Genomic DNA, 14,042 nt, shown 5'->3' with positions numbered 1-14,042 from the left:
TCTCGTGGTTTAAAAAAAAAAAAAAAAAAATCTACAAGTAAACAATCCTTACAATCCTTAGTTCTGTTCAGAATTTACAGCATTCTAACTAGTGTTTGCTTCTTGTCCTTGTGCATCATACATCTCACATGTCCTATGTTCCAGTTCCTGATCATCTAGGTGGCCTTCACTGTGGACTCACCCACTGTGCCCATGACTCTCTTGTGCTTAGGAACCCAGTACTGGACCCAGCGCTCTAGTGTAATGTCACAAGTTCTCAGCAGAGAATGATCACCTTCCTCCACCTGCTGCTGTTACTGCACAGAATGTTGTTGTACTTGTTTGCCATGAAGGCACCTGCTGGACCATGATCACTTTATTACCTACTAGGACCTCCAGGCCATACAGACTGCTCCCCTCCCAGCTGGCACTCAGACACAGAAGGCAGAGTTTGCTTTCTCGCATTAGGATGAGAAAATTGCAGACTCAGGTGAAAGAGGAATATGGAAAAAGAACATTACCCCTTTCACATTGTCTTTAACTAGTCAATATAAATGTGAACTGAAAAGTAATTTATCCTTTTGCACAGTCCTGTGAGATGGAGCAAAGCATCTAAATGTGTCTTTAGTGACAGCAGAATTGACACTTGACATGAATTGTCACTGAGTTCACTAATATGTTGCTGATTTAGGAATTAATTTTTAAAGATGCCTACATGATATTAGCTCCTTCTCAGTTAATAGGATTTTCTGTGTTGTGTTTATATTAAAAAATAATAATAATATAATCTCTTTTATAATTTCACTTAGTACCTGAAGTGAAAAGCATGAGGGAAATAGTGTTTTAAAATGGAGGTGTTTGAATAAATCTGCATTATTTATCTCTATTCTTACTGTCATTTTACTACTAAAAAGAGCATAATGCAAGAGCATAAAAAGAGCACAAGCAAGGTAGGACTACACTGGGAAACATAATGCCAAAGAGCATTTGTTGCATCATTAATTAACAATGTATCATTTGTTAACCATTGCATCTTCCATAAAATATCTGATGAAAATATTTGTATCTAAGAAGAAAGAGAAGTAAATCACAGGAAATAAAAGTTGAGGTAAAGAGCTTTAGGGAGGACTAGATTATCTGGAAGATAACTCATCACATGATAGCATCATCAGTTAAAAACTGAGATGCTGTAGAATGGATCTGCATAATTTTTATACATTTTATATACAAATGTTATGTGCAGATGGAACTGATGCTAAGTATAAAGCTAGCAAATTGCTGGATGTTTTTATTGAGCTAATTCTGCTGTATCATATTAGATGCTCCAATATTATGCTGGTAGTCATCTATGCTTTAGCTGCCTTGCATGCAGAGCGGTCAAAATGCAAATGGCAGCCTATTCATCTGTGATTTAGTATTTTAACTGGTTTAAACTGCTACTGATTCTTTTGCAGTATATTAGGTACTTTCTTTCATACTAGCTAAAAACATCTAGGATGGCATCATGATATTATTCTTTAGGGTATGCTTCTGAAAACTTAATAAAACCCATACATTTACCCAGAGTTATGCACTGAATCTTTTTAAATGGCCTCAAATTGTCCTTATGAGGCTGTAGTTTACAGAAGCGGTGGGCATCATCAGGCTTTAGCAATAGCTCACAAGAGGAACAGAAGTGCACTTGAAATGTTTGCTAACATCAAGTTGTTTGATGTTGTGGCTTGTTTATTAATGTAGATGATAATGGTGTTGGGTTTTTTTTTCTCTGTTTTCATGAGACTTGCAGTGTCAGAATAGAAGTTTGTGAAGTAGCTTGCTTTTCATTTCTGAATCAAGGAAAGAGAAGAATTAAATATATATCACTTACAGCAGATATTTAGAGCCCTAAGATTTTCTGTTCCAATTTGTATGCACTGCTTAAATGCCTTAAGTCAAATTAGAAAAAGTGTAATATTATTCTACTGAAAATGTTGAAGTAATTTTTGTGATATTGTTCCCATTCTTTTCACTTTTTAAGCTAAAACTAGTCTCCAAATTCAACAGATATTTCTAAGCAGCATCATCCTTCAAAATGATTTATGAAGTACAGTGTGGAAAGAACTAGGAGCTGTGGAACAGGAGAAAGCATGAATTTGTTTCTAAGAAATAACTATAATAATTCTCAAATGCTGGAAGTAGCCTATATACAAAACAATTGTAACTAGCTCTGTGTCCAAGAAAAGATATTATTTCTGAAGTTAGATAAGAGTAGTGGGTAATCAAATTAGTTTTAGTAAAACTAATTTGTGGTCTGTGTTGAGTTACGCAGTATTGTACCAGAAAAGGGAGAGTAACTTCACCTACTGTTAAATTGATTACTGCATATAAAGTGAAACGAGTTAAATTTATCAGGGCTGAATATCGCCTTAGGTATTTTAATAAATATCATCACCAGCAAGGACATAAATGAACTCTTTATGAACTAAAGTTTATTGGAGTCACATAATATAGTTCTTTGATAAATGTCTTTGTTTAAACAACAAATAGAACCTTTCAGAAACGAAACAAAGGTGATTTTCAGACTCTGTAATGCAAACACAAGTCAGGTACGAGGAACTCTAGCCACACATTAGCACTGCAAGCTGCATTATAGGGTTTCCTGTGTCACATAGTACAATTGTAGTTGTATATTCCCTTGCATTACAGATGGATAGAAGTCACATTTAGGTGTAAACTGTGTTAAAATCAGAAACTTCCTTGCATAAATATTAATTGGTGTTGCAACAGAGACTGCTGTACTCAGGCTTTGTGCACATACTGCTGAGCCTGGGCTTTACCAATTTGACTTTGTTTTACTGGCGCAAATTTGCAAGCTACATGAATGCTGTACGGTTTCAGATCTGAAGCTGAATTTGTAAATTTGCCGGTCTGGCCAATTGTGGTCTGGATTACAGTGAAAGAACCTGAAGTAGTCAGTACAGAATCATTTTCCACATCACTGCTGTAACAGGTCATGTGAGTCATCTCTGTATAACCCCTACTTCACTTTGCCTCTGTGCTTCCTTGTGTAGCCACCTTCCTGTTCAACATCTTATTTAGGTTCTGTCAGCAGCTTTTCAGAGTCCTTGAGAGATACTTAACTCTCTCCTACAGCTGGGTACACTCTATTGACTGTAAACAAATTCAAAGCATATAAATTTGCCTGTTTCACAAAAAGAATGTAAGTTGGTTGTGAGGACTGCTTATGCATTTTAAATTTTAGCTTGTTTCAACCTTTCCTCAGATGACGACTCTTGATAACAATCATCTGGGCTAGATTTGAGCTAAACTGACTGAGACAATAACACATTTTCCAATTTCTGAACTCACTCATGCTTCTTTTTAATTGTTCTAAAATCTTAATGGATATAAAAACAGTGCTGTCTGGAAGCATTTAAATTATTACATGTTGTGTAATGTATGTGTTTGTGCTCAGCATGGTGTTTAACAAAGCCCTTCTACAAGACAACAATCCTATGTTTCCTAACACCACTTTTGGGATAACATCATTTCTGTGGCCTGAGAATCTCTTTCCTCCTGACTTTGCGTTTGGTGTCAGCTTCTTTAAACTGCCTCAGAACACCTAACAAAATAATTGAAACAGTGTTGTCTTGTAATTACTACACAACTTCATTTTGAGCACTGCTGGCCTCCTGCTGCTCCTTAATGCAAAGAAAGTTGTAATCATTTCTGGTATCTCTTGCAAAATTTTGTTTTCTTCATCAGCTGCCCTCATCTAGAAAATGTTATGTACCATTCAGTTAGCTCCAGGAAAAGTTTTTATGTATTGTATGTACCAAAAAAAAAAAAAAAAAAAAAAAAATCAGCAGAACTCAACTCTTTTTTTTTACTTTTTTTTTTTTTTTTTCCCACAAACCACCCTAAAATAGATAAGGTTAGAGACTTAATTTGAAGAGATCTCAGTTTCTAGTTTTTGACATCTGAGTCTCTGAGACCTCCAAATTCCAGCCTTTGTTTGGCTCCTAATCATTACAAATATCAACACATCTTGAGTGTTAGCAAACATGCTTTACTAAATATTTTCCTCTGAATTTTCAGTCCTCAGTGAATAGCAAAATCTATTTTAATGCACCAATTTTCATTAACAGGCTTTACAAATATCAGCAGGATTTACAAAAGCATCACAGTGATCATCCATAAAGCTCATACAGATGTATTTTTGTGTCCATGAAGGAAGCAGCTGTTGAATTTAAGATAATGAAATTTTCCTTGATGTACAGACTGTGAACCTCATCATGTTGGCATATATATCAACAGTTCTTGTTGAGTTTCATAGCTCCAAGGCTTATTAGACTATTTCTCTGCAATTCCCTGGGTGATGTTTGAGCCACAGATATCAAAAAGAAAACAGACGGCGAATACACTGGAGATGTCAGAAAATCCGCTACTTCTGTTGTAAACTTAGTCTATGTCCACTAAAACTGTGTTCAAACAGTGAACAGGGTTAATGGCAAGAGAAATTTTTCAAACATTAATTCTTAATCTTTTCAGCGTTAAAGATGTTAATGACAGATACAGCATGCTTTCTTTGGCTCATGCAGTTCTATCAGGATATTCAAATTTTCATCTGTTTTCCTCACTACAAAGTTGAACTTTTTCATTAGTTGGGTGACCTTCACTACTGAAACACAGGAAATGGTCTACTAATATGAGTGCATATCAGAGTAGATAGTCTAGATGTTACAGGCAAGATCAGAGCATGTACGAATTTATATTTTGAAAGATTTGACTGTGGCAGATGCTGTTGCAGTGAAAGTGCTTCTTCTGCATCTATACTTATCCCACGAATTTTGGAGATAAGAATTTTCAGGACCTAACTTATGTTTGGTTTAGAAAAGCTGACTTTGTCATTTTTATTTGTGCTGAATTTGCCCTCAGACTTGAATGATGCGTAGTATTACCACAACTGAGTTTGCGTCCACTTACTGTTTTGTTTTCTGTAGTTGACCTTGTTTATTAAGTAATTAAATATAAGATAATGACCCTGCCTGATAGCCTTTTCAACCATGTTATCCAAAGTTAAGATTTGAAGTGTGGCTTTCAGCAGGATTTACTTATTTGTGTTGTGGTTTAACCTGGCAGGAGCTTAGCACGGCAAAGCTGTTCACTCATTTCCACCCAGGTGGGATGAGGGAGAGAACTGGAAAGAGAATATAGCTCTAAGGCTAAAAGAAAAATGTGGAAACAAAATTTGATTATACATACCTATACATACATGTATACATAAATATGTATATATGTGTATACACACCCACAGTGCAATCACTTACCACCTGCTAACTGATGCCCAGCTCACAATACAACTACCCTAGTGGCAGCCCACCAGCAACACCATGTCTCACCACCCATTGGCCAGCACCCCTCAACCCCTGAGCAGCAGCTGAAACCAGAAAGACTTGTTTTTACAAATACCAGGAATAAAGTGATGTAAAACTGTGACAAGTATCAGGTCTATTTTTTGAGCAGAGGGAATAATGCGGTATTTTACTGAGTGCTAGAAGACAGGAATAAAATATAGATCTGGTAGACTCTAGGGTTTTTGTTTGTTTGTTTTGTTTTGTTTTGTTTTGTTTTACTTAAAAGCAGTAGAGGACTATTAATTGAACAAAACAATCTTGTTTAGTCCAAATCATGGTATTCAGATTAATTCAAATTGTGAAAAGATGTTTTGAGGGTGGTGGAATTTTCTGAATATAGTGGATTATTTCAGATATTAATCTAGGCATAAATTCTGGGATGTAAGAAAGCTAGATGTTGTGAAGTTATATTTACATGTCTAATTATAAGTATTTCAGTGTGTGATTATATTTGCTTTGCACTTGTGTTTTTAACTTGTAAAGTTTTGGGTTGCTGCACCCTGTGTAAGCAAAGATAACTGTCTTTAGAAGGGTAATATTCTAATCACAGAGACCAGTTTTGATCTTTGCTTTGCTCCTCCTGATCCATTTTAACATCATCTGGCAGATGCATAACAAATAACTGATTCCTGCCAGCCAGCTAATCCCTGTCCTTTTTAAGGAATACATATTTCATCCCATGTCTGCACTTTGTAAAATGTTTTTAGTTCATTGTGACTTTTCTGAAGGTACTGCAAAGAATAAAATAACGACAGCCAATAAGTTCTACTCATTCATGCCGTTGCTCTGATAAGAGACTAGACGTTAAGAATTTTCCATGGCAACTAGAATGAATTAAAGGTCTTCTAACAATAGTGCAATGGAGTTTTATTTTCATCATTCATGAATAAGTTGATTTCTTTGAGCAAAGTTGCTCCAAAAATACTAATTCTTCAACTTCTTACACAAGGTTAAAAGGCCAGTGTACTACTAACGAGTTCTAACAGCCCTGAGCACAGAAAGAAAAATAGTCTTCTGGCTTGAGTGTTGGGGAAAAAAAGCTCATTTACAAGAAACAATAGGCAGACATTACACTTAGCAGCTTTGCTACAGAGGAGCCTAGAGAAAGGAAAAGTTTATTTTGCATGAAGGCCATATGTAAATATGTCAATTTCTAGAAAATTTGGGTTGTTTGTCCAAAAGTTCTTCATTGCTTTAATTATCTTAAAATGTCTGAAGTTAGTTGTATCTTTCAATTATATGAATCATCACATATTTACTCACAGAGCACATTAATTGCTGGATCATACTGCTGTGCGGATGTAGATTTATTCATCACAAAAATATTTATAGTCCTTCTTGCCATCTGTTACGTGGATGTGCTCAGGAAGGGTAGTCACTGCTTTTTTTTAAATGTAGCAATATTCTGCATATAATTAAGAACTTGATCTTTATATATATATCAGCTGTGCTACAGAGTAATCACAGATCAATTGATTTGTCAGTCACATTATTATCTGAAACCTCTCTCAGTGGAGTTACTTTTGCTTGAAGTAGTATGAAAAGGAAAAATATGTGAAACTGAAAAATTGACTTTTTTCTGAAGGAAGGGAAATTTGTATACAGCATATAGCTACAGAATGACATTATCTTCCTTTTGTCTTGGTAAGCTTAATTAAATAGTTTCCTTTTAAATTTTTATGATAATTTTAATTATTAATGTCATCAACACGCTGAAAAAATGTAGGTTAGGTGTGGGGAGAATTTGACTCTGCACAGACATTACTTAAAAGCAATTTTTTTGCATGACTGAGCACATGCGCACATAGACAAGATAGTCACACTTTACAATGAGGTTACATATAAATAATTTATAAAGAGTTGGTAAATACTGTAGGCTATTACAGAATCCGCAAAGTCCATAGTTTTGTTATAACTGCGTATAGTACCCTCAAGTAATTTTCAACCAAGTATAATTTATGAAAGTCATATCCGTAGTATTGTTTATGATGTATATTAATCATTCATTAATTCTCTATGAACTATTCATAAATGCAGTCTTAGTGGAAAGCATGGCTGAATCTCTTGCACTGGCTCCCTTGTATCAGCTGCATGAGACTTGAAGGTTGCAGGCTTCTTTGTCCTTTTATTTAACAAGCTGAGAAGTCTTTAGACAAAGCAACACATAGTAGCTGTTTCTGTGCATATTTCTACAGAAGACTAAGACAGGCTTTGCAAAGATGTAATGCTTTTAATCAGCTGTACAGAATCTTTTTTCTGATCCTTCTCTAATATTTCAATGGAGTTGCCAGAATTCTGCTTTGCAGATTCCATGTGAAAAAAAATGCATGTGATCTACACATAGTAAATTTTTAGGCACTGAGGACTCTTGTACAGTTTTGTAGATCATGCCAGCAAAATAGCCAAATGAGTACAGGAGGGTTACTGTGAAATGTGCATGTCTATCTGTCCCTGTGGTTTCCCATAGAATAATAATCAATGATTGTATGGTACAAGTTAGTATAATGTTTGGGAGCAGATCCTGGCTTGCAGGTTTATTCTTCTGCTTCAAAAAAATTCTGCCTGTCTAGGTGCAGCTACTTGCATTTCTTGCAGAAAATGAATTCTTGCATGTGAATACATGATTTTATCAGTGTTCTTTGCTTGTTTATGTGTCCTGTGAAATCTCTAGCTGAAAGCATTTAATACCTGAGTACCATCCCAAAACATCAATTCTCCCCATGTTGTTTTGCAGGAAACAGATCTCATTTTGACATTTAATATCTCAATGCATCGTTCATGGTGGATGGAGAATGGACCAGGCTGCACCGTGACTTCAGTAACACCAGCACCAGACTGGGCTCCAGAGGATCATCGTTATATCACTGTCTCGGGGTGTTTTCTTGAGTATCAGTACATAGAAGTGGCTCACAGTTCTCTTCAGATCTTCCTTGCAGTAAGTATATATAGATACCCTCACTCATGTTGCCTTTTCTAGCTTTCTTCTTGGTGAATCTTACTACCAGAAAAGTAGAGCATTATGGCCTCTCTCTAAATGTTGGAATTATTAATATATAATGAATATAAACATATATAGAGTGATAAATATATATGTAACTGCAAATAAAACTGTCACTATATATAGAAATTTTGTCCAGTGCCTGAGTACATGACTCCTACTATATAAACTTCTGCTCAAGAGATTCCAGTATTTTGTCCAAAGAGGGGCAATACTGACAAAAGAAAGAGGATATTTGTTCATCCTGACCCCAACGTTAATGTAAGTCTTTGGAACAGTTGCCAGAACACAGTGTGGTCACCAGCCAATCAAAAAGTGAACAGCTTCCCTATCTGTCTTTTCCTTAGTCTAGGTGTAAATGGCCAACATCAGGTGAGTTCAGGCAAATATATCTCTAAGTCAATGCACCTCTGTGTGGGCTCCATATGTGAAACTTGGTGGCAGATTTACCTGAAAGTCCATCTACCTCCCAGGTCTCCTCCATACACCTCAGCTGGCCCCACTATAGGAAAGCAAAAGGACCCTGACAAAACAGTTAGCAAAGCAGACATTGGGCAGATCTGGAATATAAAATGAATTTCTTGCCCAGATATCACATCTTCAGTTTTGGCAAGTTACAGCTGATACAAAAGAAACAAGACAAGTACAAAATAAATGAACAACAACAACAACAAAAAAAAAGGAGTGAATAAGTAAATAGATTAAAATAGTTTTACAACAGTATTTACAGGCAATTTTTATTAACTCATGCATAACTCAGAAAAAGATATCTGGTCCTTTTTTGTTTTATTCTGGGTTTGCAGTCATGCTTTTTTGGTGTGCAATAAATGATGAACAAGAAACTCAAGGAATATATAGTTCAAGCTTGATGCTTTTCTTGGTGCAGCAAGGTTTTTTTGTGCATTTCTGCCTAAACAGAAATGTGTTTCTAGATAAGAAAGTCTTTACAAAGCAGGAGAATGGCACAGAATAACAAAACATCAGTAATCTGGTAGCTGTGGGCAGCTACAACTATTTTTATATTTCCATTCATGGTACTGCAAATGTAATTATCATAGATAAAAAGCAACTCAGTAATACTATGGGCCAGTTTTCTAGACCTGGTTCTTTAAACTTTGTTGTTTACGTAATTTTCACATTTCTGATAGCGAGCACGTCATTAGTTTTCTAATAGAAGCACTTGCATAATGTCACAGTGATAAGAATGTGTTGAGAAAGAAAAGAATTACTTGGTGTGGCTCAGTAACATATAACACAAGGCTGGAACAGAACATATTGCTTGATTTTCAGTAAATTAGCTTTCAACAAACCCAAACCTTGCACCAGATTTATCTCCCTTTAGGAGAAAGAAATTAATCTTTCCTTTCAATTTCCTTTTATGGGCACTTAAGTAGATCTTGCACTTTAACTATAAATCCATAAATTGCAGCCTACAAATTGGTTACTTGCTTTCTATTTGTGAGTTCATGACAATGATCAAGCTAATGTTGATCTTGGCTTTTTCACAGACTGGTGGCACTGTGGTATTTTTTTAAGGATGTTTTCTACTGTCCATAGCCAAGAAGTTACAAAGAAATTTGTCTCCACTGAGGTGCACTTACATCAGTCTTTGAAAACATTATGCTGCTTATATTTTGTATAGCTTGCTGGTAAGCTTGCATGGAAGCTGAGTGCCAAAGGTTAGCTTCCACACAGATGTGGTGTTTGCTGTGGAATACTTAGTGGAAAGAATACAAGAGCTACAATAAACCTATAAAGCCCCCCTATTTATACTTTCTAAAAAGAAAGGCTTAAATTAGACTGTGGAATATTTCAAGAATTGCAAGCAGAGACTCTCCTGAGGAGGTGCAGAACATTTATTTTCTGCTAGGCACCTTATCTCCCCAGATATTGCCCTGAAAACAAAAACCACCAGATTGTAAATGATTCAAATGCTGCTGGTAATTTTGTGCAAGCAACCACTGATTTTAGTTTTCTAAGAGTGGAATTTTGTATAATTTTCCTTTATTTTACTGCCTTAAAAATAATAATAATAATAATTAGGACAACTAGAAGGTGAAATGATCCCAAATTTCAGAAGAATCGTCAGCATGCAGGGTGGTATTGTTCACTGCATAATACCTGGCTTTAAAGACTGAAGAGAAATGATGATGCACAGGTGATTTGCTTCTGAGTAATGAGTTTTGCTCAAGATAAATGAATGACTAGATAAAATTTCTACTTCAGCCCACATTGCAGATGTAACAGAATATTGTGGCTGGTGATCTCTGTGCTTTGAGTAGCTGAATGTTTGTTGTTTAGAAAAGCTTCAAATTTGGGAAAAATATTTGAATCCTAATATGTGCAAGGAAATGATCTGATAAAACAAGACTTATCCTGGTTTGCTTTTTTAGCATTTATGTATGCAAAGGCAAGGTTTGAACAATGCACAATGATATTGGAAGCTGCAAAGCAGTCACAGCTCTCCTTTCTCACATAGAGTACAGCACTTTATCTGCTGGTTCTGGTGGGAGACTACAGCCTGTACTGAGCTGTATCAAAGAATCCTTGCATCAGAAGAATTAAAAAATAATGCACAATTATATTTGTCTTGCAGCCATTCCCATTTCAGCACACTACATCTTTCTTAGTCACTTCATCTTTGTGGAACTGATTTATTTCTCTAATTGCACTGATTTTCATTCCACTGATGTGATGTTTTCACAGGGGTTTTCTCAAGCGGCACACCACCAAAATGTCAGTGCCACACTCCATGCTTGATGCTTGTCACTTTTCCTTTTGTGCTCCATAGCAATACTTCTGACATGGTTCTTTTAGACTGAGCTGAGCCTTGGTGCTATCACTTTGTCTGTGTGTCTTAACATCTTCTTCCAGCAAGCTAAAGAGCGTGGCTTAGCATGAGAAAGGGAGAAAGTGGAGTGAAGATCTATGCAAAGTGCAGCTTTGCAGCCTGAAGTGATGCAAAATATGTAAACATACTTTTAGGGCACCACTTGCAGCAGGCAGCTGTTTGGAACTGAACACGACTGCTAAGGGAAGGATTTGTTCCATTTTGTGTGAAAACCAGAGGTTTGGAAAAAACTCTGCGGACAGTGTTTCTACTGAGTGATTCTTACCTTCCTCAGTTCTTGGTGAATGCCATAGATGTGTCTGAGAAAGAATTGACTTCACATCTGAGGTGTCATTGAATTTTGCCAACAGTAATTTTTAATCAGCTGTGCTGATATGTGGTCAAAAAATACATCACTTGGGCCATGACTAATCAGTTTGCCTTGTTGCACAAAGCCATTTGTCCCTGAAGCTTATGCTCACATACCAGGCCAAGTCCTCCCCTGCTTGTTTTTCTCAGGAATACTTCATTTGCATAGCTGTGACTTCTGAGTATTTGGACCACTTGAAGTTCTCTGTGAGGACCATAGCTCGTCTTGTCCTGTATGCCTACATATTACCAAAATTAATTGGTCTGCTGATGGCATGACTTGGATACTCATATGCTTCATATTTTAAAGTGTCCTTATGGCCTTAATGGATATTGATTCTCACTGCTTACATCAGAGAAGCTATTTCATTTCCAGAACTCCTTGGCTATCTAAGATAGATAAATTACTAATCTCTGGAGATGACTTTTCCAGGTAAAGAATGAGGTCAGTAGTACTAATGAAAATTTGATTTGGTGCTGTTTTGTGAAACTTGAGTTGCATTCAGCATACTGTGTTTGTAGCGGAGGCTGAGTGAAAGTTCCCACCAACCCCCAGACAGTTAGAGAAAAGCAGGAGGAAAACCATGGGAAGATGGTGCTTCGGGAGGTACAGTGAAGACTGCACACCCCTGCTAACCTTGGCACATAATGTCAGTGCTTAAAGAGGGCGTGAGCTTCATATATTAATAGAAAATGCACCTTTTTTTTGATCTTGTGGCCAAGAAAAGGTCTCAAGCTTACAGTCTCACAGGTACTCACATGCATCAATGTCTAATTCTAGGTACAGACCCAGTGTACAGTTTTCTTCACTTGGGCTTTTTATTGAACTCATCTTAGTACAGCAAATGGAAATTATTTCAGTTCAGGCCCTGAGCTGTGCTTCAGATCAATTGGTTCTGTTTCCAAGCCTACCATAATGTCCTTGAGAAAGTCATTTCTTTTCTCTGCCTCTTCCCAAGTGCTGCAGTGAGAAAAGCATTCTTAAATTGTTCATGTTCATTTATAAGACTGTAATGTTTGCATAGATAGAGATCCATTACATCTCTCAAAAAACCTCTGAATGTGGATGATACCTAGTATCTAAAAAAAAAAATACATAATAATGGTAATTGCATTTCATACAAAAGCAGAGCTTCTGTAGTTTCTCTACATCTTCCTTCTGCCTGCATTCAGCACTATATGTATGACCTGCTCCAATTCCCACAAGGCTGTTCTTGCAAAAGTAGACAAGTTAAAATCCATTTGTAGATCAAATATGACCAAAATGTAGACCAAAATATGCAAATAAAAGATCATTAATGATGATAAGTTTGACAGAATTATATATCTATTTGCCAACACGGGATTTAAAGCATTTATTATGATTGTCTTTTGCTCCTTGCTTACCCATTCACAAGTCTATGAATTTGAGTGGAACTAAGTGGCTCAGCTATGGGAATAAGACTAATGTGAAGGAATCACCTCAACCAATTTGATTTTGTGAGGGTTGCTCTGAAATAATGCCTCCTAATTCATTATGTTTGCCCATGATGTCGTAACCAATATGGGCGACTTTCCCACCAGTATTCCATTACATGTTGTTGCTTGAAAGTGTGTATGAAGCAAAGGCATGCCATTGAATACCTTCATGTGGAAAAAATGGCACCCACTGTCATTCATTGACACTTCTTGAATGTGTATGGAGACCAAACAGTGGATGTGAGCACACTGAGGCAGTGAGTGATGTCTTTCAGTAGTGGTGACAGCAAGAGTGGGTTACCTCCACTGGTGCAGGTTTTTGCATACAGATGATGAAAATCCATAGCTAATGTTGGTGAGTATGTTGAGGAATGGTATTTTGTAGCTGAGAATTTGCTTTATCAGATGGTGTTATTGTACTCTTTGTATCTGCTGTTGTTTCCACAGAAATAAAGAGGAGGCACTACTTTCAGAGCAGCCAATTTAGTAATTCTGACATTGAAAAGATAAAGTGTGCAACATTATTCCAGTTTAATGAGTAGGGGACAAGCATTTCTTACATACTGTGTATTATTGATGGTAGCTCTGATGCTAAATAAATAAAACCTTAAGTAAGCATGAAAGTATTGACCATTTTCATAGTGGTCTTTTTCACTGACTTTTATGTGCTGTACATTAGTCTTAATTCTTTTCTGTTCCTTCCTGAGCATATGTATTATGCAGTTGTTCAAATTATTATTTCATGCTTTAAAATTTGTAATGTGTAATTAACCATCCGTACTAGTTACAGTGACTGTAAACTGTTTGGTATTCTGCAAAGTCTGTGTTGTAATACTTTTCAAGCTACAATGCTGTCAGATTGATTTAAAACATCATGAAACATAACTGTGCTATTAAGAGGCAATAATAAAGCTGAGCAGTTAGGACGCCAGCTTCAAAATCTCTGCTTTGTTGTAGATTTACAGTACAACCTTTGGTAGGATGCTTAACTTGTGCCAGTTTTTTTCTGTAC

General features: G+C 36.3%; 1 protein-coding gene across 4 annotated transcripts in view; it reads left to right on the top strand.

The window, feature by feature from the left end:
* NKAIN2 (sodium/potassium transporting ATPase interacting 2) overlaps window positions 1-14,042 on the top strand; it is a 485,175-nt gene that overhangs the window by 402,772 nt on the left and 68,361 nt on the right. For all 4 annotated transcript variants that reach the window (XM_015858732.2, XM_015858731.2, XM_015858734.2 and 1 more), the window contains exon 4: window positions 8,110-8,310. In XM_015858732.2, the coding sequence (XP_015714218.1) occupies window positions 8,110-8,310 (201 nt within the window). The remainder of the gene's footprint in view (window positions 1-8,109; window positions 8,311-14,042) is intronic.

The sequence above is a fragment of the Coturnix japonica genome, chromosome 3 (genome assembly GCF_001577835.2).
Source record: "Coturnix japonica isolate 7356 chromosome 3, Coturnix japonica 2.1, whole genome shotgun sequence".
NCBI lineage: Eukaryota > Metazoa > Chordata > Aves > Galliformes > Phasianidae > Coturnix > Coturnix japonica.
The sequence above is the reverse complement of the archived record's forward strand: the minus strand, read 5'-3'. Positions and strand labels throughout refer to the sequence as shown.